Source organism: Oncorhynchus tshawytscha, linkage group LG28 (genome assembly GCF_018296145.1).
Source record: "Oncorhynchus tshawytscha isolate Ot180627B linkage group LG28, Otsh_v2.0, whole genome shotgun sequence".
NCBI classification, from domain to species: domain Eukaryota; kingdom Metazoa; phylum Chordata; class Actinopteri; order Salmoniformes; family Salmonidae; genus Oncorhynchus; species Oncorhynchus tshawytscha.
Window position 1 is genome coordinate 15,271,689 of NC_056456.1, and position 27,178 is coordinate 15,298,866.

The following is a 27,178-nucleotide window of genomic DNA, read 5'->3' on the forward strand; positions in this document are numbered from 1 at the left end:
AGAAGCCAGACAGATTGTGCGTTCTGCTGGTGCAGCCAATCGCCACCTGGCAGGCTTTTCCTTGTTAGAACTTCTTGCTGTTTCTGTTCTCGTCGTCAGAGAGATGTTTTTTCCCTCCTCTCTCCTCGTTTGCGTTTTCATCCAGGAGGGAGATTTGAGATTTGCCAAATGGTTTAGAATGCTTTTGTATGAAATTATTGAAAATGTGCACTTTACGTTCTCGACAAAGTAGGCAGGTTAATCAGTGGCACTATGTCACATCACATCTAAAGCTGTAGAAGTATCCCATTGATTCCCACAATAACATGAGTGATCAGCTTCTCCATGCCCATAAAACACATTACCCATTATAGCTTATTATGACAGTAATTAAGCAGTTGGATCATTTTAATATTGTCCTCGTCATGATATCTTAAAGAGGCATTGATTACCATGAATTAATGAACATGTACAATATTGATTAGTGATTGATTCAAGTTGAATCACCTCTCCCTCTCCAGGCATCTGATTGACAAGATAAAGTATAACACGTAGATGTTATTCTTTTTTCTTTTTTCAAAAGCTAACAGCCTGATGCAATGAGTTAGTCATTCCCACATGTACTGTATCACACCCGGAATCTAGATGTGGCTTCACAATTTCCTCCTATAATGCATATCTCTCACCACCACTCACTTCACAACAGCCACTGCCATCTCACAAGTGAATACAGAGGGACGTGATTCAGTTCCAGGTTTGAGATAATGACAGCAAGAGTCTGAAGCTGGAGGTTGTCAATCCATTCTGGGGATTTAGAATCACGATGTAGCCCACCTATGGTAAGACGTCTACAGACAATTTATTGTAGACTATACACCTGATGTCAATATAAGTACTAGACCTTTTCCTCAAACACTGCCTAACAAGTAGCAAAAGTGCCTTTCCAATGGCCGAAACCCCTTCACATGCACTTATAATGACCTCTTAATTCCTTAAAGAGATTCAGATGTGCAAATGCTATAACTGTGTATGCACCATGCCATTGCTCTCTCTCGCTCTTCTGTGTGTGCATCTTACTAGCTGTCACTCAAAATGGCGAGGGACTGAAGCTCATTGATTAGAATTCGAATTGCTAAGAGGCTGTGGCCCACGTGGGATACATGTAGGGAAAATGCTGCAGGACAGTTTCCAGAGAAACTGGGGCTTTCAAACGACTGATTTTGTGTCTAATTGAGGTAAAACAGTAATTCTGCTCATAGAATAGGTATTTATGAATGACACATTGACACATCCAACCCAAAGTGGCAGGTTTAGAAAACACTTAAGTAGTCGCCAAAGTTCCAGCGCATGTCTTGAACATGCATAACTACAAACTATAAGGATTGCAGAGTGTTCTATGACGGAGGTATCAAAGGTCAGAGGAAGTTCACTCCAACCAGTCACAGTAGTAGGTGGAGACTATTATGGCGAATTTCCACCAGAGATTTACCAAAAAGGCTTATGAGGGTGAAACACACTGTGGCTTGTGTTTCCCAGCTCCACGGCATGGCTTCAGTGTCCCAGTGGGCAATGGCCTCAGTGGATCTCCTCTGACTTGGGGCCAAGGCCACGTCACTGGTACCTTTCAGCTGGCATTTACATAACAATGGCTAACTCTGGACTAACTGTGGGTTTAAAGGTAGACTCAGCTAAATGAAGTTGACACGAGCAGCACCGCAGAGACAGTATTGAGATGAGCGAGATGCTAGACTTCGCTCTCAAAGACACACACAGTATTTGTGCATGTGCATGGGTTCACTTCACGCTGCTCACAGCATGGTAGCCAGGGCACCAAAACAGGGGAGAAGTTGAGGCTGGCGCTTCAACGCTCTTAGTTGTTTGTGGAATTTGACCCAATATGCCGTTTACTTTCAGCATCTACACCCTATTGCCGAGTCTACCTTTAGCACCTTCCACGGTTAACACATTACAAAGCACCTTCTCATAAAGCAACTGTCTTGACAATGCGGAGGTTGTTGATTCTGTTTGCCTCAAGCCTTGATTCTAGTGTCACACTCCTGATGGAAAGAGTTCTGGAAAAATAATTACACTAGAGCTTACTTAAGCAATAAGGCCCAAGGGGGTGTGGTATATGGCCAATAGACCACAGCTAAGGGCTGTTCTTACTCACAACGCATCGCGGAGAGCCTGGATACAGACCTTAGCCGCGGTATACTGGCCATATACCACCAACCATCGAGGTGCCTTATTGCTATTATAAACTGGTCACCAATGTAATTAGAGCAGTACAAATAAATGTTTTGTCATACCCGTGGTATACGGTCTGATATACCACAGCTGCCAGCCTATCAGCATTCTGGGCTGGAACCACCCAGTTTATAAATTCACATAAACACTGGCAACGCTGTAGGTTAAGTCTCAGTTGGAATTGCGCCCCATTAGAAATCCAGTAGAGATGTGCCATCTTTGATACAGCATTCCTTTTGTAAGACGTAGGGGAGTGACATCAAAAGTAATGTACTAATTGTATAAAGTCAAAAACTTAAGCAAGACATGAATCAACTTACAATAAACATGTGTTTGACAAATGTGTGTGGTCCACCTGTCCATGATTTGTGAGGCTAAACTATAAGAAGTGAAAATATATCAATTCTGAATTTAGAGCCTTAAATGTTTTTGTGACATTACAACCTTGCAAAACTAACTATGTGCAATTTCAGAACAGGAATGCTTCTGAACACAACTAGAGGTAGCTATGGAAATCAATGTGCTGACATAATTCATCCTATTTTTGTTTGTTATTTCCCAACTGCCACAACTCAATAGAGAGACTACAGTACAAACATGGCTGTGTCCCCCAAAAAGAAAAACAAGTTGTAGAGGTGAAGCGTCAAAGCCAGCTGCTAAACAGAAAAGCTCACTGTCTGTTCAAGTTGGGAGGGGAGATTTTTTTTTCTCTCCAGAAGATAGTTTGCAACAAAAGTTGCACTGTTGGCCTGTTGAGTGTGGTGGTGTGGTGTCAGCTGGTCCCAGGCCCAGTGGCCCTCACCGGGCTCTGCTCTGCTGACGGGAGGGAGAGGGGCTGGTGGCTGGCCACAGCTCAGGACATGGCCTCGTTTGTTCACGGTCCCCCATCTCTGAAAAGAGTTATGCTGTCTGCTTTGAATGGACAGCGTTTTTCTTTGTGTGCTGGATCAGAACAGAGGGGTAAAGTTAGTCAGCAAGTTGCATAGCTATCTGCATTCTAATTCTTCAAGCCTCTTTTGTATGAAGTTTGGACACCAAGTTTCACACTGTGTTTGACGTGACTGGGATGCTGGAGGTAAGAGATCATTTTTGACCTCCCCCAAAATACAAAATAGAACAGGCTAGATTGTAATTCAATAGTCAGCTACTTCTCAAATATATAGACTACAGTACTGTACAGTAGCCTACAATCATCATAAAACTCCAGAATATAATAAATGATGGTACAGTGAGTATAGGCTATGTAGCTCAAATATTTATATGCTTATTTTATTTTATTTTTTAAAATCTGATCTATTTTCTAACCACAAGGTATTTGACTATGAATCCCTGGCACTTTTTATATTACCTGAAGGCAAATGGTACAGATTTCTACAAGTTATTTACAACAACAGCCAAACCATTCCTCTGGAAACTAGGCTGCAGATCAAAGGATTGGTTTGATCTCTACTTAGCATATTTGTTTAACCTAGCCAGTGATTCTGAAAAGTGCACAAGCTTTTGCCGTGATATGCAGAGCACCCTTTATCCGTCTTTTTCTTGTGTTAGCTCTGGATTTAAGTACTTTCTGTATTTAGGAGACAACTGGATTTGCCAGCTTTTGAAATTTAGTTGCCCACTGCTAGCAGTCTTGGCAGCCAGGGATAGATAACTAGGTATGTTCCACCACTAATCCTGATCGCCCTTCTAATAGTATTTGTGGACTGTACAGCACTCAATTAGGGCATAATGTGCTATTTTTATTTCCGTTAAGTTGGATTAAAGGAGAAAATGTGTTTTGCAGTGTTTGCAAGTCTACTATTTACTTTTCGCAGTATTGTTTTGTTTAGCAGTTTTATTCGGGCAATGCTGCTCTACTCTCAACACACATGGAGGCAAAATGTCAAGCAAAGAAACCATGTCCAAGCACTCTGAAATAAAAATACGTCAGGGCAATCAGCACATTTTCTGGAAAGAGAATGCTTATGCACACAATGCCCTAATTCTCTCTTACTTTGGGCTTTGGGAAAGATGAGCACAGGTTTATTGAGAGCCAGAAAAGAGGGCAGATGGCTCACAAGCGGGATAAACCTGGGAAGTCATGCTGTAAATGTGTTTTTACAGGAAACAATGAAAGGAGCGGACAAAGCGATTGTGGCAAAGTCCTTTGGAAAATGGAAAAGCAGCTCTCAAAGGTCCAGGACCATGGAGAAGCCGGATGAGCCGCCTGAAGAAAGCAAGGAGGAGAACCTTTGCAGCTGCACCTGTGAGTCCCCGCGAAAAGGCAAGGAACCAACAACCTATGGAGGAAAAGTACCTCATTTCCTTATTTCAAATAGTCATATGACTATTTCTCTCAGCTTATTTTTCTTGTGGCCATTTGAATTATTACGAGCAGCATTGTTTTCAATTTGACACTCTCTAGCTAGCCTGCTCTATCCAGCCAGTGAACAAACAAGCCACATTGTTGGGCAGGAGAATTCCTTTTGAGCGAAAGTGTGTCTCCAATGATACCGCGTTGCCAGGAAAAAGACAAAGCAAAAAATAGCAAACACAAAAACAGTCACAGGTGCATGGGACTGAGAGAGAACCCAGTGAATGGTCACCGCAGTCCCTAGGAGGTCTTTCAGTGTAAGCCAGTGCGGTGGGTGGACTTCTGACAAGGACATTGGTGAGCAGCCAGGTGGAGTGTGTAACTGAGAATGCTCCTGTTTATTCTTTTCACATGCTAATGTAGCTCCAATCTGACTTCTCTCTCTATGCGGCAGAAACTTTACTTTGAGTCTACATTCAATTCTTTCCTTTCAATACCAACAGAAGCATGTTGATACCTTGCATGCATTCAACGTGATCATTTATGATATGCATTGAACATGAATTAGTATGCGGTATTAAACTGCTGCAGGTGGTGAAAGAACGACGATCCAGTGTGACGTGGAGATTAACAGGCCTTTTAGTGGTACTCTCTCAAAGTAAGGTCTGACTTTCCACTCCTATTTGATGTACCCCTATTTACTTCCACACTTACATTAACACGTGTTTGTCTTATCAGCATACGCAGTTTGCATCAAATATCCGGAAAGGGCAGATACGCTCCACGTTCTGTACACATGCACCGATATGAGGACAGAGGAAAAACTGTGGAGTATGTGGATGATACGAACAGGTCATTTAGCCCATCTTGGCTAATGGACCCGTAATTCTGTCCAATTGATCAATTATCCTTTTTGTTACCCTCTCATAACACCAACCTTACAGTAAATAGCTACCTTTAAAATGTATCATAATCTATCATCATACGCTGAACAAAAATATAAACTCAACATGCAACAATTTCAAAGATTTAACAGAGTTACAGTTCATGAAAGGAAATCAGTTATTTGAAATAAATTCATTAGGCCCTAATCTATGGATTTCACATGACTGGGAATACAGATATGCATCTGTTGGTCAAAAATACAGTACCTTATAAAAGGTAGGGGTGTGGATCAGAAACCAGTCAGTATCTGGTGTGACCACGATTTGCCTCATGCAGCGTGACGTCTCCTTCGTATAGAGTTGATCAGACTGTTGATTGTGGCCTGTGGAATGTTGCCCCACTCCTCTTCAATGGCTGTGCAAAGTTGTTGGATATTGGCGGGAACTGGAACACGCTGTCGTACATGTCGATCCAGAGCATCCCAAACGTACTCAATGGGTAACATGTCTGGTGACTATGCAGGTCATGGAAGAACCGGGACATGTTCAGCTTCCAGGAATTGTGTACAGATCCTTGCGGCATGGAGCCGTGCGTTATCATGCTGAAACACGAGGTGATGGCGGCGGAACAATGGCACGGCAATGGGCCTCAGGATCTCGTTACGCATGTGCATTCAAATTGTCATCGGTAAAATGCAATTGTGTTCATTGTTCATAGCTTATGCCTGCCCATACCATAACCCCACCGCCATCATGGGGCACACGTTGACATCAGCAAACTGCTTGCCCACACGAGGCCATCTGCCTGGTACAGTTGAAACCGGGATTCATCCGGGAAGAGCACACTTCTCCAGCATACCAGTGGCCATCAAAGGTAAACATTTGCCCACTGATGTGGGTTACGATGCCAAGCTGCAGTCAGGTCAAGACCCTGGTGTGCAAACCCCCAGTTTCATCAGCTGTCCGGGTAATCCCGCATGTGAAGAAGCCGGATGTGGAGGTCCTGGGCTGGCGTGGTTAAATGTGGTCTGCTGTTGTGAGCCCAGGTTGGACATACTGCCAAATTCTCTAAAACGACATTGAAGGCGTCTAATGGTAGTGAAATGAACATTCAGTTATCTGGCAACAGCTCTGGTGGACATTCCTGCAGTCAGCATGCCTATTGCCCGCTCCCTGAAAACTTGAGACATCTGTGGCATTATGTTGTGTGACAAAACTGCACATTTTAGATTGACCTTTTATTGTCCCCAGCACAAGGTGCACCTGTGTAATGGTCATGTTGTTTAATCAGCTTCTTGGATCATCTAGGCAAAGAGAAATGCTCACTAACAAGGATGTAAACAAATATATGCATACAATTTGAGAGAAATAAGCTTTTTGTGCATATGGAACATTTCTGGGATCTTTTATTTACGTTCATGAAACATTGGACCAACACTTTACATGTTTTGTTTATATTTTTGTTTAATGTAGTTCAATCGTTTACGTATCTGTGCATATCTGTCTTTTCCAAGTTCAGTTCCTGAAAAGGGCAATATGGCTCCACTGTACTACAAAAATATTCATCCCTTCTAGTGTAAACTCCGTAAATAGCATCAAAGGCAGCATTGTCACTTGCACCTCTAGCATCTTTTCTGCATAACCGACCACTACAACAGGCAGTCTCAGGGGACATACAGTTTTCCTATTCCAGCCCCAACCCTGAATTACTGTGTGTTCAGTGTAATTATAAAGGAGGGTTGTTGCCAGGCTATAATGCAGAATGCCAGGTGCACACTAGCAGTGTCTCCCATTCCCACTAACTCACAGAGCCGTATCTACACAGCCTACAGGAAGTACCCTAACCTCTAAGGGATTGTGCTGCTACTTCATTCAGCAGTAATCAGTTTAGATTTCGCTCTCTATTCCTTGTTGAAATGTTGAAACCTGAAATCAGCCATATGTCTGCCGATAAACATACATCATAAAGAGGGAAAGGGAGAAAGTGCAACACTTGGTGGTGCTCTATTTTCCTAAGCCTGCTTAGGTTATGTGACTGAGCCACAGTTGCTCTGTGAAATTGTATCCCAATACTGGCACTGCATCCTTGTGAGGGAGTCTTGTAAAATGGGTTTACTTAGCGCCTTTGCTGGCATTTTCCGAAGATAGCAAATGCACAAACACTGCCCATGATCGGATTAACTGTACAACAAAATGATGTAACTCTTTGTCTTCCTTGTGTGGCATAGGTTTTCCTCTGCATGAGTTTAGTGGTCAGCTCAAAATGTAGACAGGGATGTTACAGAGCCAACATGCAGTTCAGCCATAAGACAAGTATCACTATATAATATACAGTGTATGAAAAGATTATGTCTCTTCTGTAGTTTACCATTGGACATGAATTGATTGTAAAGCGACCGTCTCTAAAACACGCCATTTTAAACGACCGGGTCATAGAGACCTGCTGAGAGTGAGATACCCTTGCCCTTGGGCAACCGTCCATGGAAGCAATCTCCCATAGTAACACACACTCCATCCATCTCAATCAAAGTATACACCTACTGAATAACACTTATTAGTTATTATTAAATGCCGTTGCCCTTTTTTGCAAGCCCACACGTCTTGTTGATGTCCTTCTCCAAGGCCTTCCTATGGACGCACGGTAGTTTGTCACCATGTATACACATATTATACTGTATGACACTGAAATAAACCAAAGAATGCAGTATCTTGTACAAAGTACACATGGCCCACACATGTACTGTACACCTAGTACTCTACAGAGACTAGAATACAAAGATGTATCAAGACCTTTCTTTAATCACTCAATTACAAATCAGTTGAAATATCTCCACGTATCCTACTAATTTACATTTTAATTACTACTATTACTTATTTTTCTTTTTTTTTTGGGGGGGGGGGTGTAACCATAGAAAGCTCAATTCCTCCCCTACACTAGAAAGAAGCAAAATGACTGTTTTTCACTGGAGGTTTAGATGCTTGTTTATCACTTTTAAATACCATCATCTTTGCTGAAATCCCCTCTCAAAAGAACCTTTCACTTGCTGGAATAAATTCAAATTAAAATTTAAATCCCTCTTTGCATTTCTTCAGCCTCTTTTAAAATAGCTGCCTCCTTTTAGAAAGCTGTTTATGTAGTGATCTGTTCATAATCCAGTTTGTTTCTCAACAGCGAAAAACACAGAAATCGTATTATCACTATCTTGGAGAGATGATGCGAGAAATCAGGAAGTATAAATGTCTGAATCTGTGGAAGTTTTCAAAGTGCTAAATCTGAAAGAATAAGGCGAAAGCCCTTTGATGAAGTACTCTGAACAGTAGCATTTGACTTGCAAATATTGATAGTACATTGTACTGAGAGAACTCGGAAGGTATCAAATACCCTTTGTGATGTTATTTAGAAAAACTAGACAATGGCTGTCCCTTGAAAAAATATACAGAAATCTTTCTCTCATTCACAGCAATCTGAAATATGTGCTAGGTAGATAACTCATCAGAAATGTTCTACCATGTGATATAGTTTTTTGTACTGAGCGTATGAAGATTTAACCATTGGCACAATGGGGGAACCTTACATGTCAAGTATTCCATAATTCTATAAACAACAACCCTTCCCAATCTCACAAGGCTCACGTCTAATATTTTGTAGAAATCAAAATGTAATCAAGAATTTAATTAATAAAAACGGAAAAGTGCCTTGTGATAATAACTATCCCGTTGAAAATATGTAAAATAACTGGGAAGAGCCTGTTGGAAGATTTAATTTGCTCCAGCTAGATTGGGTTTATTGTTGGAAACAAATTATAATTGTGCCTCTAGAAAGTTAACCAAGATCTAAACAAAAGGAAATCAATGGCCGAGTCCATTAATCACTCAAAGCAAGCTACTTGTGCTGAAGAAACTTACTTGATAATCAATTTCTTTGTTTTGCTCAAAAGGGCATTTGCATTCTGATTCACGTCAGCAAGCTTCCTGTATTGGGCGCAATCAAAACATTGTAAACCACATTAATGGGAGTATTTTTGTATTTTCAAGTGTATCTCTCTCTCTGTGTAGGCATCATGAAAAGCTGTGGCTGTCTTGCAAACTGCTGTAAACGGCTGTTATTAACATGGACCCCTGCACTACTAATAAGGGTCAGTGTTGATTTGTCAACAGCAATTATCAAGGTGAAACATTGTGCCAGAGTCTTGTGTTTAATTAATTAAGACTTATGATTTTGGCATTGATAATACTGACCTTCAAGTACAAGCAATCCAACTATGTCTGCAGAGATTCTGCTAAAGATCACAGGTTATAAAATGGAGGCGAATTTGTGAGCTATGCATTGCCGGATGCTACTTATTATTACTCATATCAAGACAGTCTACCGCTCATCAGCGTCATCGTTACAGAAGCCATTAGACACACCCGTTGCCATAGTTTGTGGTCATCCTTTTGCCCGGCCATCCCAGGGGAACCACTGCTCCCCTGGCCTTTTGTAGGCGGGTCTGTTTGTCTGCTTATCAGACATGGAGTTAAGATCTGTTGAAGACCCGTTGAGACTCAGACCAAGGCCCCACCTCTTTATACTCAGACCCAGAACAAGACCCAACCTCTTTATACTCAGACCCAGCACAAGACCCAACTTCTTTATACTCAGACCCAGAACAAGGCCCAACCTCTTTATACTCAGACCCAGAACAAGGCCCAACCTCTTTATACTCAGACCCAGAACAAGACCCAACCTCTTTATACTCAGACCCAGAACAATACCCAGTGTTTTAAAACTATGGCAAGCTCAAGACCATTTAAAATGTTGAAATGCGATCCAGACCAAGACCATTGTAAAAAGCCAGCAAGAAAAGTCATATTATTCCTCACACATTAGGGAAGCAAGGCGTCCTGGTACTTGTGTGTTTAATCATTCCTTCTTGGCCACATAACTCTGGCAAGAGGAGGTATTGGGCGATATATCTTAACCATGAACTTAGATACTACTAAAACCATCTTGTCCAGAACCATTAGTCCAGACCCACAGCAGAACATTGGGTGCCGAGTCACAGATCCAGACATTTTGGTCACTGACACCCAGACCAATGTGGTCCCTTAGTGGTCTCATTATCAGGACCACGAGATTGAGACTCTAACTCTCACTATCTTAGTCTGATGAGGAATCGGTCCATTTTAGTGTCAGTTAGCCCACAGCCCTTGTTACAGAGCTTCTACAGGCCATGGTACACCAACTTAAAGAAAGACGTGAAAAGTACGGGAAAAGTCTGCAATCAGACTTTTTCCACCATCGCAGCAGATCCCTCAGTTATGCTATGTGGCTTTTGCAGTACTGCAGTAACTTCGACACAATATAACGAGGCTTCGATTAAGCATTGGGTGTGCGTCTTTAAAATATAGCGTGAGGTCGCCCACAGTTGCACACGAGTCCTCCCCAAGGGTGCTGTCGGGTAGTACTAATCGTTTCTTTAACTGCGATGTAGTGACATGTAGTAGTGAAGATAATGATGCCCGTGGAAAATGTCGTTTATTTTCAAAGAAACCTTCCCTGCCTGTTGACATCAACATAAAGATAGTTACACATCCTGGAGCTATGTCAACAACATGCACTTATGTTTTGTTGCTCCATATTTGCATATGCAAATTTGATTTATTTAATGTACCAGTCTTTTTATGTGACTCTTTCTGTGATGAACAAGGCATCAAGTGGTTGCACAATGGCAGACGGATGAGTTTACAGGGTTCACACTATAAACCAGGAGGTGGTGATTGACTATTCATCTTATTTGAGGACAATTATGAAGCATTTTATCTTAAATTAACCTCACTTTATTTTAGAATATAATGATGTTAACATATCTGGTTAATGACTGGAGAATATTAATGCCTACTTCGTTGTATTGAGTGAAAACTAAAGCTCTGTTTTGCCATGTAGTTGACTGTATTTGAAGTGAGATAAAAAAAAAAAAAGTGATATGGTTGGCTGACCTCATAAAGGCAATTTATGGTTCTTACCATGAAAAAAAATAAGTCATGGAAAACATTATACAATACATGACCAAAAGTATGGGGACAACTGCTCGTCATTCCAAAATCATGGGCATTAATATGGAGTTGGTCCACCCTTTGCTGCTATAACTGCCTTCGGGCAGGTAGCGTTCTTCTGGTATCTGCCAAACCCAGATTCGTCCGTTGGACTGCCAGATGGTGAAGCGTGATTCATCACTCCAGAGAACATGATTCCACTGCTCCAGAGTCCAATGGCAGTGAGCTTACACCACTCCAGCCGAGGCTTGGCCTTGCGCATGGTGATCTTAAGCTTGTGGGTGGCTGCTCAAGCCATGGAAACCAATTTCATGAAGCTTCTGACGAACAGTTCTTGTAATGACGTTGCTTCCAGAGGCAGTTTGGAACTTGGTAGTGAGTGTTGTAACCAAGGACAGACGATTTTTACGCGCTACGCGCTTCAGCACTCGGCGTCACCGTTCTGTGAGCTTGTGTGGCCTACCACTTCGCGGCTAAGCGGGGCAGAAATTTGCCAAACTGACTTGTTGGAAAGGTGGCATCCTAAGACGGTGTCACATCGAAAGTCACTGAGCTCTCCAGTAAGGCCATTCTACTGCCAGTGTTTGTCTATGGAGATTGCATGGCTGTTTGCTCGATTTTACACACCTGTCAGCAACTGGTGTGGCTGAAATAGCCGAATCCACTCATTTGAAGAGGTGTCCACATACTTTTGTATATATAGTGTATTTGTAGGTTTTACACAACGCCTGTATGGTGCTCAAAAACAATAGGGTGCTTTGACATTTCACTTCTTTGCGAACATAATTTGCAGCAGAATGCAAAAAAGCTTTTAGACCCAGACGTGACCAATTGTATTACTTTTCTGAATGCAATCAAACACTTTCTATAAACACGAACAGGACTTTTGAAATGTGAACCCTTGTCTGACATGTCATTTCCTCCAACCCACTCCTCTTTTCATTTCTCCACTAACTCGCCCCCCCCCCCAGTTTTGTGCATATTTCCTGTTGATGAAATAGTTTTGAAAACACTATAGGCTGGTTAACGGGTCATGTTGTAGGCTTTGGGATAAACCTTTTTGCAGATTAATCAGGGACAAAGCATATTTTTTGCATGTTTGCGTTATACTTCCACTGAATTTGTGAAAAACCGAACTGCCGGTCTTACTACACTGTCCTCTGTAATGCTTTTCATTTTGTCAGGATTGTTGTTGACAAGTTGATCCTTTTTAGGGTTTTATGTGGTCGATGTGTTGTTCTCACATTACAACAGTCTTACAGTAGTTCAGGACATGAAGTAATCAGTACTTTCTTGGACAAATGCTTATGATGTTCTTTCACTATGATTGTCTGCATCAGGGCTAAAGAAAGAAAGGAACATGCTTTTTATTGGTTGAAATGATTTTTAAAGTGATGGCTGTATGCTTTTCATATTTTTTTTTAAACCACCATCTCACAGGAGTGATGCAAAAGAAAGATCAAGAGGAACAAGACTGTACTCTAGCAGTCCCTCTTTTCAGCATGTACCAATGGCTCTTGAAATACAGTTACAAAATTAGACTTTCAAATGAGGTATTAAACAAGTTGATGATCAACTGCCAAACCTTAAGTAATGATATACCCCAGCCATCCTCAAGTCCCCAGCCTTGCATAACCAAAATTCGCAGATGACAAAAAAGCACAGAAAATTCATTATTATTACACATGGTGTTCACACGTCTCTCCCCAGAGACTGGAGCGGCACAACCTAGAGATAAGCGTGTTTGGGTGGCCCCTGTTGTCAGCTGGGGAAGGGGATGCTTGCATCTCTAAGAGGCCCCTTACGGGTATCACTTATTTGAAAGGCTAAGCTACGGCCCCGTACCCCCATACTACCCCCCTCCCCTCCCCACCCTTCTTCCTGCCCCTCCCCTCCTGCCCCAGGCTCCACCCAGAAGTGTGGCTTCCTTTTGTCATTGTAATCTGGCCCTGTTTGCTAAACGCTTCCACTGTTTACTCTCTGCTACGGGGGCTTGTATTAACAGGAGTCAGCAGGATGCGGGTGACATCACTGGCGCTGGGGCTGGGGGGCTTTTGTAGGAACTGCGTTTGTTCTCTCTCTTTATTCCCCCTTCTCTCTCTCTCTCTATCCAGGCCTGTCTAATGCATGAGCTAACTCAGGAGGCTGACATGGCCTACAGGGAGGAATTACACCGAATTACTTAAATATCTGCTATGCAGCAGCTAGCCTTCCTTCCTTAGTCACCAAACATCACTTCCAGGTCCCTGCCTTTTACTGATAGCTAGTCCTCTCCGGTAACAGAAAAGGTCTAGGACAAAAGGGGTATTCATTCATTCAAATAGGAGAAGAAAAAAAAGACAGACAGGTACTAAGATACAGACGGGGGGGGAAAAAAATCAAATTAACAGACAAGGCTTTCATGACATACTTTGGTTGTTGTTGCCGTAGCGATAAAGTCGCAGACATTGAAACTCGTCTGTTGAGCCATTGTTATCATCCCTGGCCATCTGCTGCTGAGGAGTGACATTCCCGCTCATTTGCATGATGAGTGATATATGGGAAGCTTGGGTGAGCATATGCCCCACTCAGTCCTATGACAAAGCAAGTGAAAGTTTTAGAAGCATTAATATAAGGGTTGGAAATTAAAAAGGAGGGAAAAAAAATATGAAGATAAATCAGTGTGTGTGCGCGTATGTGTGTAGTGTGTAATTGTGTGTAGTGTACCGTGTGTGTGGAGGGCTAACGCATGCATCTGCCTCCTTGTGCGCCTGTTTGTGTGTTTTGCGGATGTGGGAGTAGAATGAGGAGGGGGATGTCTGCTGTTGATGTGCAAATGTGCATCATATTGAAGGGCTGTGAATGGGGAGGTGTGACGTAAAAAGGGACCCGAACGCAGGTGCTTATCTCCAGGCTGTCAAAGGCACAGTATGTCATATTCCTGGGGACTACCTTTCAAAGACACAGCACCAGCTCGGCCATCAAGCGACTGGGGGGAAATCAAACTTTCTGGATCATAGAAGTAGGTTTGTGTCAAATTATTTTCGTTAACAACAATGTAGTGGTTATGCTGGTGTTGGTGGTCAGTTGTTTTTGTCGTTGACATCAATCGTAGACTGTGAGTGCATGTGAAAAGACGAGCGTTTTTTACCCTCTTGATGTTTGACGCTGTCACATGACTTCATCAAAAGCGGTTAGGGCTATATACCGTCTATGACTGTTTTTCAGTTAATGCACATGCTTAAAGCTATTTGACAGATGACTACTGATGTGTTAAAAATGAGTTTGCTATGACTAGTTTTATGATATGAATTCACAAATATTATAAATTGTGCACTTCAGGAAAGTATTTTTCTGCCAAGCACAGGATGGTTCTGTGTTCTTAGAAAACCTAGTGGAAAACAGCTTTTGCTCAGGTCTCCGACTGTTAGAGAGGAGATTATATGGCTCAAACTGGTTTTTAAGAAGTATGACCTATTTTTTTAATCATCCAGATAACATTAGACGCTGTCTACACGAATGCTGTGTGTTTAATTTAGCTAGAGTATAAGCTACGGTCTTAGAAGAACGCATGTTAGTATTGTGTGTAGAGACAAAGCATTGTCAGGTTGTGCTGGACGGCTTTCGCAGTGACAGCTGTACACACGACTATCGAGCCGTAATGCACTTAAACTTTGACTTAGCTTTCCGGTAACATGGGAGTTTGTTGTTGAAACCGTTTCTTACATTTTTTTTATTTTTTGGGGCTTTCGACTCAGTTTATGTACAGTAGGACTTTATACTACGGTAACCTAAGACAAAAGTTGAATGAATGTTTGTTGGAATCCTGTTGTATTCTGAAGGTTGTATTATAGTCAGGGATAAGTGTGACATTGAGACTTTGCGGTGGCATACATGGTCCATACCTTACACTTGAACAAACTCTGGAGAGACACAGTAATCCAAGGTCTCCAGGGAAACTGTTGATTTAGTGGGAAGGATGGATGTTGCAAAGTTGATCATTGACTGGTAACTATCAATAGACTTAGGACTGTGCCTTGGAAGGGCAAAGCTCGGAGAATATTTTAAGGGATCATTTGGAAGAAGATTAATGCATTTTTCATAACATACTGTAGGTAGGGATTTTATCAAGACAAGTGGTGGGTTGATAAGTGAGTTGTGTCTTGAGAAACACACAACTAGTGTAGCTCAGGATTTTTTCCAGGCCTTTGCTTAGTACACATGATTAAATTAACATGCAGGCGTAACGTGTTGTGCGGGTTAGAAGACTTTAATTGGATTAAAATCCTTAAAGTAGTCGGTAAATTTGCGTTAGCTTCTTTTTTAAGATGTAAAAATGTATATATTTGTTTGTGTAGTTTTCTATTTGCACCTTACGATGTTTTGTTAAGCATAAGTAAGCATGCAGAATAAATGAAACATCCCGGCTTGTCATTTAAACAGCATGTTCCTGTTGGAACAGTTTAGAACAGACCTCTCAAATATTACATTTTGTATCCTGTGATTGAAAAACCATACTAAATAAAAACAAACAACAAAATGATCTATTTATCAACTCCCAAATCCCTGAATCCCATTTTGACATGTGATATTTTAAAAGGGCAACGAGGTATTCGGACCATTACGCCATGTCATACATAATAATTATTTTCAAGTTCGGGATGTCCAACAAAACAAGTTAGAGATATGTAATAACTGAGACAAACCACTGAGACCATGATCATGTAGTCACTCTTGACATGCTCTTGTAATACCACAGCTACAACAACACAAAGATTCCGGATGATATGGTATTGTAGTGTAAACAGTCATCTCCCCTCTACACTCTTGCTGTACTTTATGAAGCACCCTTCCTGCTCCAAGCAAGTCAGTTGCTACATAATAGGGTTAAGTTAGATCTGCCTGCACTCCTGTATGACAACAGGAGCTGTCCATGGTACCTAGAGAGTAACGACTTTGTTGTCCAGAGGGGGGAGGTGAAATGACAAAACTCTTCTTTGTGATAAGCTTGCTAAGTTGAGTTCTATGACCAATACATTTGATTGTTCTATGGGATATCAAGTGCCCTCCTGTGACTTGTTAACTTTGTCACTTTGCTCTTGACAAATCTCTCCATAACTCAACAAATAGATTCAAATAGTTATTCAAGACAAGAGCACACTTTACCTTTCAAAAATTAGATTGAAGAGCAAGTCGACTATAGGGAAAGTAACTGTTGAGCATTGTGAAACACTGCAGGCAGAAAATAGTTACAGTAGAAAATAATTGCAGAAAACGTTCAGCGTTCAGTGTCCATCCAATGTGTATTTTGTTACCTGTTTTTCCACCACACTCAAACTTCACTTAGTTAATCCATGAAAATGAATTATGTGGATTTAATTCAGCAAGGTTTCAGAAATGTTCCATCTGCTGTTGAGCAGCTGGTGAAAGGATAAATGTAATTAATTACTTCACTTTTGAACAGAATTCCACAAAAACGGTTTATGTTCGTGTATGATTGGGAATGAATTTGAAATCCCAAATGTACAACAGCAGTATGTATTTGTTATAACAATGCTGAATTAACCTTTTTGCTGCATGTGATTGGTTTTTGGGCCAAACTGATATTCACACCAAAATTGTATTTTTCATGCCTTCAGAAAGTATTCACACCCCTTGACTTATTCCACATTTTGTTATGTCACAGCCTGAATTCAAAATTGATTAAATAGATGATTTTTCACACCCATCTACACACAATACACCATCATGAAAAAGTGAAAACCTGTTTTTAGACATTTTTGCAAATGTATTGAAAATGAAATACAGAAATATCTCATTTACATAAGTATTCACACGCCTGAGTCAATACATGTTAGAATCACCTTTGGCAGCGATTACAGCTGTGAATCTTTCTGGGTAAGTCTCTAAGTGCTTTGCACACCTGGATTGTACAATATTTGCACATTATTATTTTTAAATTATTCAAGCTCTATCGAGTTGGTTGTTGATCATTGCTAGACAGCCATTTTCAAGTCTTGCCATAGATTTTAAAGCCAATTTAAGGCAAAACTGTGACCAGGCCACACTGCAACATTCAATGTCATCTTAGTAAGCAACTCCAGTGTATATTTGGCCTTTTAGGTTATTGTCCTGCTGAAAGGTGAATTAGTCTCCCAATATCTGTTGGAAAGCAGACTTAACCAGGTTTTTCTTTAGGATTTTGCTATTCCGTTTATTTTATCCCAAAAAAAACTCCCTAGTCCTTGCAGATGACAAGCATACTCCTAACATGATGCAGTCACCACCATGCTTGAAAATATAAAGAGTGGTACTCAGTGAGGTGATGTGTTGGATTTGCTCCAAACGTAACGCTTAGTATTCAGGACATAAAGTTCACATCTTTGACACATTTTTTCCAGTTTTACTTTAGTGCCTAATTGCAAACAGGATGCATGTTTTGGAATATTTTTTATTCTGTACAGGTTTCATTCTTTTCACTCTATCATTTAGGTTAGTATTGTGGAGGAACTGCAATGTTGTCAATCCATCCTCAGTTTTCTCCTATCACAGCCATTCAACTCTGTAACTGTTTTAAAGTCACCATTGGCTTCATGGTGTAATCTCTGAGCGGTTTCCCTCCTCTCCGGTAACTGAGTTAGGAAGGGTGCCTGTATCTTTGTAGTGACTGGGTGTATTGATGCACCATCCAAAGTTCTATGAATAACTTCACCATGCTCATAGGGATATTCAATGTCTCCTTTTTTTTTTTTTTACCCATCTACCAATACTGTAGGTGCCCTTTGCGAGGCACTGGAAAGCCTCCTTGGTCTTTGTGGTTGAATCTGTGTTTGAAATTCACTGCTTGACTGAAGGACCTAACAGATCATTGTATGTGTGGGGTACAGAGATGAGGTAGTCATTCATAAATCATGTTAAACACTATCATGGCACACAGAGAACACAGTCCATACAACTTATTAACTTGTTTAGAACATTTTCCTCCTGAACTTATTTAGGCTTTCCATAAGAAATGGGTTGAATACTTATTGACTCATGACATTTCAGATTTCAGATTGTTATTAACTGTTGAAAATGTCTAAAAACATAATTCCATTTTGACATTATGGGTTATTGTGTGTTGGTCAGTGCAACAAAATCTCAAATTAATCCCTTAAATTTAAATTCAGGTTGTAACACAACAAAATGTGGAAAAAGTAAATGGGTGTGAATACTTTTTGAAGGCACTGACTCGGTTTTATTGTCATCTAGGTCTTCTTATAGATCTATATCTATAGGATTTCAGCCAATATGATGTTTAGTAACCCATATTTGTGCTTTGGCTATATCAAATTAATATAAAACCCACAATGGTTTGAGTATATATAATGGATTCTGTATAATGATAAAGTAGTAATCCTCTGAAGATCAATGTACTTAAGGCTATATATGTTTAAAATGCTCTTGTGGATCTGAGAGGGATAGACTATACATTTATTCCTGGCTGTGAAGTAGCAGTTGTTAGATATTTCCTGATGCAGACTATGAGATAAGTATCTAGTGATAAATACGAAATATTGAAATACTATATAAAACTTTGATATTATAAATGTTGTAAAACCTAACTCAGATCACTTGATATATTCATATATGATCTATCTATAAATACATTAACTGAAAAGTGAACAGAGGTAGTATTATTTTTAAAAGAGAATAAATGTAAAATGTATCGTTTTTAGTGAGTGGTTTTGTATGCTTGACATGTTGGAGCTATAAGCAATGTCCCTAATTAAAATTACATGGGATTTGTTTCCGCTCCTTTTTATTCAAAATATATTTTAACATTACCTTGATTGTAATGTTACCTCATTGGCTGCGGTTTTGTTTGTTGGCCTAACTATAAAGGATCTGCTTGTACCCTTGTGGGTTGGGAAGAATTAGGATTTATGAATTTATTTCCTCTGTTGTATTGTTTAAACAGCTTTGGTTTAGTTTTGATCCCTTCCTCTTGCCTTTGAGGCTGTTCCACGGTGTCAGCTGTTGACTGATAGTAAGAGAACTGCCTCACAGTGTGAATGAAAGAAAACTAGCGGTTGGTAAACACTGATAAGGGATAAATAGAAAGCGGTCAGGCAGAGATAGTTCTGTGGGAGCCCAGATTGTGTGCGGTCTGTTAAAATGAGATTCTGAGCCTGTCCTTTTTATTCTTACCCCCTCCCCTCCCCTGTTCTGTGTTTGTCTGGAAAATCTCCAGTGACCCTGCACGGCAGTCCCAGGCACTATTCTCTTTTTGTGTTTTGTTTTGTTTTCTAACAAGGGTCAAGTTGGCCAATAGACACGTCCCTGATGCTTATAGACAGCTGTCATGACTGCAAGTACTTACAATAATTCATTTTTACAAGGAATTATAGGTCTGCTGCTCTAGAAACACAGCATCAGTGAAATCGCTCAAAGAAAAGCTAAATGTGTAGAACATTATCAAAAATGTCCAGCCTTTTTGTCTGTTTGACAATTTATTGTCTCATGGTTTCACTTCATATTTATTTATTTTTTAAATGTCAATGATTTGTAAGCTACTTGAGAATTAAAAGTTTTGGACTCAATTTAAATTTGAATCAAAATGTAATGTTGTAACAGCTTATACAGTCATTATATAAAGTGCAATGTTTAAAAAATATATTTAAAAAACTAAAGCACAGATACAAAGATACTGTACATAGATACATTACATACATGGACACATGCATAGATCATGTATATAGATAGCTACATAAATCTATAGATACATACACAGATCTATACATAGATACACATAGATACATAGATACATACAGTGCATACTTAAATATGCTGAACTTCATCAACACACAATTATAATCATATGTGTCTAAATACATAAAACCATGTCATGATATGATCGTTTAAACCAGAAATGGTCTACCTCACTCCTAAAACTGAATATCTTCCACACAATGTTTTATTCAATTCTTTTTTTAGGAGCAATCTGTTCATTCTTTTGGTCATTGATTTTTGGGGGGGATTCCATCTTTTATGTGATTAAAAAGACCTTCAGAGGTCTTACCTTGAGGGTCACCATGTGGTGTATTTACACAGAAAATAATTCAGCCCATTGTAGCCTGCCAGCTAATGAGATTGGTTGTTAAGTGAATGACACAAAGGCTACAAAAAAGCTTAGCTGCTCCGTTGAATATCACAGTGTCCCCGCACACACACACACACCACGCGGCAGTGTCACACTGGACTAGCCTGGCTACCCACCCACCCACCCCACCCCCGATTTCCTTCAACACCATCACCTCCTTGATGTTACTATGAAAGGCAAAACAAAGGCTAAAAGGGGCATGGTAAGTCAGGCGAACAATTCTGTCCTGTCGGGAAATGTTCGTGTCTGTGTGTCTGTGTATCTACGTGTGAGTGAGTGAGTATATCTGTGTCTGTTTTGTGAATGCAGAGCTTTCAGTTTCAGAGTAAATAATGCTCTCAACAGATTAGTAGATTCATGAAAGGTTAGCGTAGCTTCTAAGGAGACTTTCACTTCCAGACATATTGGCTAATGTGATAGAGGACGAGACCCAGCTACCACATTAAGTTGAGACCGTTTCCTCTCCTTGCTTGCTAGGAACCCCCTCCATTACATCATGGTGTTTTCTTCGTGACTCCTCTGGTCCAACTCAAGTGTGCTTTCATTCTTTTAGAGCGCTGTCCAAGTGCTGAAAATAAAAGTTGTATAGGTTGTTTTAAAGGGGACATGGTAGTGTATTTCAGTGCATTCTTTTTGGCTATTTCTTAATATTACAAAGTTACTAAATATCTGTCTATGTATTCAGTTCACGTCCATAAAGTTTTCTTTTTCTGACTTAAACTTATTTCTGGCTTAGACTTTGTCCTATGCTCACAGGACAGTAGAAGTAGTATTCTCTACAGTTTTAGGTTGGTTTACATATATGTCAGTATATTATGTATCCTACATCATTTAAGTGTATCAAAATATCATGCGTGGCCGGCAGACTGCAAAGTGGGTTAAAGTCCATCTTTTTTTATTAAACCCTGGAGTTAAGTCAAATTTACATTTGTTAAAGATTATTCATTTTATTGATGCATATAATCATAATCATGGACCATCTGCTGATCTGGCAAGCTTGGTTAAAACTCTAAAACAGCCCTGCTAACCTTTTAAGTACAAAATACTATAGTCAGGGCTTAACTCTTATATCCCAGAAGTGTGTGTGTGTGTGTGTGTGTGTGTGTGTGTGTGTGTGTGTGTGTGTGTGTGTGTGTGTGTGTGTGTGTGTGTGTGTGTGTTTGAGGAGATTGTATAGATGTTGGATAATATTTCATTCTGATCCTCTAGGGCTGCTCCAGACATATCTTTTATATCACGATCGCTTCGATAACCATGATATTAAGCATGATAAACTGCAAAAACAGCCTGGCTAACAGTACACATGACCAACTTGTATACGTTGACTGCACCACACAAGGTGGTGCAGTCAACGTAAGGTGTTGTAGTAATTCCTGGTTTTGAACAATATTTGTAAAATGGTCAATGGAAACTATTGTTTTAATTTCCCCCATTAGAATAACTAAATTGCATTTATAAGAATTAATGCATTTTTTTCTAGCAAAATAAGAATTTTACAATAAGGCATCTCCATAAGGCATACAATACTTTTAATGTACTACTCATTCCAAACAAAGCTTATGCAGACTGAGAATTCATATGCCAGAGGTAAATCCGAGTTAACACGGAATTATACTGGCATGAGTTAAAGGACTAGAGTTTGTAATCCAGGTGGCCAGGGGATCACACAGTGGCAAAAATCACTTAAAACTCCCCCAACATCCTAAGCCATGGAGCTCAGTGAGCTGGGAGATTTTTCAGAATTGATGACAGCACAGCTCTATCAGAGAGTAGAGCTGAACACACACAAACTGCGCATGTGTATGTGGGTTGTGTCTGTGTTTATTGGGATCATTTACATTCTAAATGTATATACTCACTTAGTAAGTGTTGGAGCCAGATAACATGAGACCTTGACAGATTGGTATTATCCCCCTTTGACAGGGTGAGGGGTTAGTATTCAGCATCCCAATTCAGCATCCCAATCCAGCATCCCATCTGCATGAACATAAATACCTGTTTGGAGCTGAAAGTAAAGGATAATGGCCTCCGTTGACTCCACCTCTTCATTAGTAAAGTGAAGTCTTTTTTGGGCTCCATATCCAGAACATTGTTGGATGTGAGTGGCAGTGCAGGATGAGAAGACATGGATAGAGTTTGCATTGTTGTTGTGTGTGTGTGTCTATTCGCGTGTACATATGTGTCTGCGTGTTTGTGTGTTTTGAGTGTATGCGTGTGTGATTGTGTATGTGTGGAGGACAGGACCGGGCAGGACAGAGGAGCAGAGATAGAGTGGAGTTGTTTAATGACAGGAACAGCTGACTCATTTAGAGAGAGCAGTGAAAGGTAATTAACCCTGGGAAAACTACAGCTGCCATGCGAGCTGTTCACTTCAGCGCAATCTGATTAGGAATCAGGCTACAGCACTGCCTGGCTCCTTTCAGACACACAAATGATGTGTACAGTGTGTGTATTTGTGTATGGTGTGGATGCATGTGTGTATAGGGTGCATGTGTGTGTGTCTGTGTGTGTGTGTGTGTGTGTGTGTGTGTGTGTGTGTGTGTGTACTATGTAAACTTTTCCCTTAAACCCTAAGGCCTCTAGACATGGGAGACCTGCCTTTTGTGGCAAGGGGATTAGCTTGAACGGTTACTACGTTTCTCCAAATTGCCGACCACCTGGTAGCATTCAGGCAACCCTCCTGCGTGAAAAGGGTCTCCTTGGGCAGGAACAATGGCCAGGATTACTTTGTAGTGATGACAGACACCCGGGCTGGAACTTCTTTTCCCCCAAAACACCTGTCAATGAATTAGTCTGTGTTAGTGTTTTGAAAAATCTATCTTCACTGATGATAAAAAAAAAAAAAATGCAAACTAATATAACATCTGTGTTAATGGATTGTGCCTTGGAAAAGAAACGTAAATGGGTACAATCCTGTAATGTAGGCTACATTTAATTTGGAGTATTATTTATCTTGGTAGTTATAGCTAGCATGGTAGCCAACCATTCCACAAAACAAAGCAATCTGCTGTTTTTGAATTTTCCAAATTTCTGTTCTGATTGAGATTGATATTTGATCATTGCAAATCATCTAAAAAGCCATATTTCATAGAATAATATAACTACAAAGGTGCCCCAAATGTAGTAAAAAAAAAACACCTGAAATTGGCTCTCTGATGGCGAAAAAAGAAGAACCAATCTGGACTTTGTGCCACGATGGCTGTGTGGTCCTGGTCCAGATTAGCTCAATTGAGAAGGGAAGGCTTTGGGATGACTTTGGAAAGTGATTACAAGATTTATAAATCACCTCAGCGCAGGTGTCACCGTCTGACTCTTTTATGGGGTGTCTTGCTAGCTGGCTCCAATAACGAGTTTCCCCTGTAGTTATGCCATCATAACAAATCATTGAAGCAATAGTGGCTGGCCAGCCAGGCTCCTAATTGTCTGTTAAAAATTCTGGGGAGCCTCACTCTCTTTATTGAAGCTTCTCAGTCTTGGGGAAGTGATAAGAAATAAGCCAATTTTGTATAAAAGTACTAATTTGGCATTAGACACAAACACGTTGCTTAGCGGCCAAGATGGCTGCATGGGAGACTGTTATTTCTGAAATCACAGTTGTCTTCAAGATTTTGTCTCAGTGTCTTTTAGAAGTCTGGAAGCGCCCATCTATGAGGACATTGATGTGTAAAAAGTGAAAGTCCACTGATCAGAAGATATTCTGTCTCCCTTTTACTTTATTTATGTGAATGGGTTGGTGTTTTACAATTTGGCAAATGTTCATACGGTTTCTCTTCCTCTCTCTCTCTCTCTCTCTCTCATTGAATGTATATTACATTATCAATACTGAAATAGTGGGGAATTAGGCAAGTCAGGTATGGTTTCTTCCGTAAAGATGTAGGATCTGCATGTGATTGCTCTTTTATTGCTGAGAATTGTCCTCCACAGCAGAAAATGCTAACTTGTTGTGTATTTGAGTTTTAAAAAGGCTCCTAAAGTTTGCAATTTCGATCTCTGAAGTTTCAGAGTTGATTTGCGCTAACAAAAAAAATCTATCAACCCCTACAAATATGTCCATTTATTAGAATCCACATAATAATTCACATGTCCTGTTGCTGCAGGATTATTTTCCTGATTGAAACTGGCTGAAATGAATATCCTTCATTTGTACCTTACATGTACCCGGTGTAGCTTCTTTATCCTAATTGCTGTCACTGTCCACAGTTTTCTCTACTGTTTTGACTTTTTCTACTTTCTACACTCTTCTGTCATCTTGTCATGGTGTTGAATATACAATCTTTCAATGGAAGAGGTATACTGTGAGGATTTTTTGATGGGATGAGTTGGGAGCGTTACAAAGACCACTGCTGTGTATGATACTTCGAACTTCTATAGTCCTGAAGACAATTCTCAGTAAAATTGCAGGTGTTGTCACAGAGCTGTTTCTCACGAGGTCATTTGTTTTTAGATCAATCATATCTTTATTGGTTCTGAATCCTAAGAAAGTCAGCAATAATTAAACATCTCGGAACCCGTTTGTTAATATGGAACGAATATGAGATGCCGCATTTTATAGAAACATTACCCGATTTTTCTCAAGAGTTTATAAAATGCATCTGTATGAAATCTGAAAGAGAATGTCCCTATCATTCTAAAGGCCGGCTTTGATATGAATAGGAAAATCAGAGACCCCCCCCCCTTCCTCTCTTTCACCCTCCCCCTCCTAAAACGTCTCTTAGCTATTATTCTAATGTCCAGCTGCTAGCTTTTTAGGCAGAGGGCATCTGATGGCTGCCTGGTCACAGCACTGCAAATAGAAAATCCTTTTTTCAAAAACTTGTTTATCAAAATAGTCTCTGAGCAGGGCTTGATTAACTCACTATGAATTCATTTGCATGTCAATGAAAGGTGGTGAAAGGAGTTCTGTGTTCCTTACCATCATATAACGTTTCAATTTGGCTCTCCACTGACGAGGCTTATATCACTCTCTGCACACAAGCGACCACCATTATTGTAAAGAGTACCTTTTTTTTTGTTTGTTAAAAAAAAAAAAACATTTTTACATATTGCTGATTCAATGCACAGTGGAGGATAACAAAAACCCATGTTACATGTACAATTATGATCCGTTTGCCATACACACGTAGACGTTCATTACAAGGAAATATTAAAGTCAATTGTGATCTCTTGCTGTTCGCTCTTTATTATGCAGAAAAAGAAAACACTTAGCATGTAAAATGAATCTGACATTTTTTTCCTCCCTGGGATAAACTATAATCACAGAAGTTACACCGCACATTTCGCCTTTTTTCTCTCCTTCCCATAGATCAGAGTGTAATTGCCAGTAATCAGGTCTGTTTGCTGCTGATAAAACCACTCTGAATGCGATGAACCCTCTTTGTGTGATGACTCAATTATGCCAGAAGTGGCTCATCAAACCTGGCCCATCAGCTGCTTTAATAAATAAGGAGGAAAACTTGCTGCAGGCGCATTATAATTCCATTCATTCCATAATTAAATCCATTCCCGTTTTAACCCTTCGTTCGTTATAGTCTGCCTCTGGAAGAGGAAACAAAAACAGGAGGTGGGGGGGGGGGTGGGGGGGAACTGAACAGACAGTGACCTTGTGCAGAGCATCTACCCATCCCCATAATTCAAAATGATACTGCTGAAGAAAGGTTAAGAGAAAAGGCTCAGCGAGGGGGGGGAAAAAAAGGATAGGTATCGGTTCAGATAGAGCTCTCGTTCGTTATTTATGTATTGTCTCCACACACAGCTTTAGACAGTAATTATGTTAAAAGTGTAATCTAATCATAACAGTTGGTTGGGTGAAGTGTTAGGGAGCTGACATTTCAAACATCTTATTTGGTGTAATCTCATTTGCCTGGCTATCATCTTGCCTCTGCCCCAATCTGAAGAAAATGTAAACAATGTAATTAATTTTCGTGGTCTTTGAAATACTACTTGCACGACAGTAAGGTTGTATTGGTTTTTAAATGATTTGCCGCCAGTGTCATTGACTTAGTTGGACTTTATCACAATAGTGCCTATGTTAATTACACGAGGGTGTCCCAAGTGCAGGGATAAGCTGGGAACAAGGGGACATTTCAATGACTCAAGGTCAATGATGATGATTATTGTACTCATGAATATCCCTATTAGTTGGATCAGTAGCAGTACAGCAGTTGTTGGGATGGGTCAAAAATAGTAACAACACCACTTGTGTAGATGGCGACGTACAGGTGTACCGTTAGTGTCTTAGTAATCAACCTCAATGGTAGTAATCCTAGTCGTAGTAAGTAGTAGGAGTCATTGTAGATAGTAGCATAAGTGGCAACAGGGGTGGTTCCTTCAATATCAACAATATGTGGAAAAACTGCATTGCCTTGTCAATGGCTAACCTTTTGAAGTTGAATTCAAGCAAATAACCTCATATCTGTAATCATGTATATTCCCCACTTGTAGTATGTACAGCTATGGTGAACAATAATTATGAACAATATAGGCTTGATTGCATTTATGTTATATTATTCACCTCCCTTTGATTAGAGCAGGGGGAAACCACAGTTGGATCCTAAGTAACATATCCAATGGATAAGCGGTCCCCATTCAACCCCTCTCCAAACAGTGGATGAGGCCATG

The 27,178-nt window shown here is 40.3% G+C and overlaps 1 protein-coding gene across 7 annotated transcripts in view; it reads left to right on the forward strand.

The window, feature by feature from the left end:
- Nucleotides 1-14,021: 14,021 nt before the first annotated feature.
- The window catches only part of LOC112226806 (suppression of tumorigenicity 18 protein), a 41,194-nt gene continuing 28,037 nt past the window's right edge, over nt 14,022-27,178 (forward strand). For 4 of the 7 annotated variants that reach the window (XM_024391368.1, XM_024391369.1, XM_024391370.1 and 1 more), the window contains exon 1: nt 14,022-14,440. In XM_024391368.1, the coding sequence (XP_024247136.1) occupies nt 14,281-14,440 (160 nt within the window). In that variant the 5' untranslated portion in view covers nt 14,022-14,280. Of the gene's footprint in view, nt 14,445-27,178 lie in introns of all 7 variants that reach the window. The other 3 variants (XM_024391376.1, XM_024391375.1, XM_024391374.1) reach the window with 3 other exon arrangements.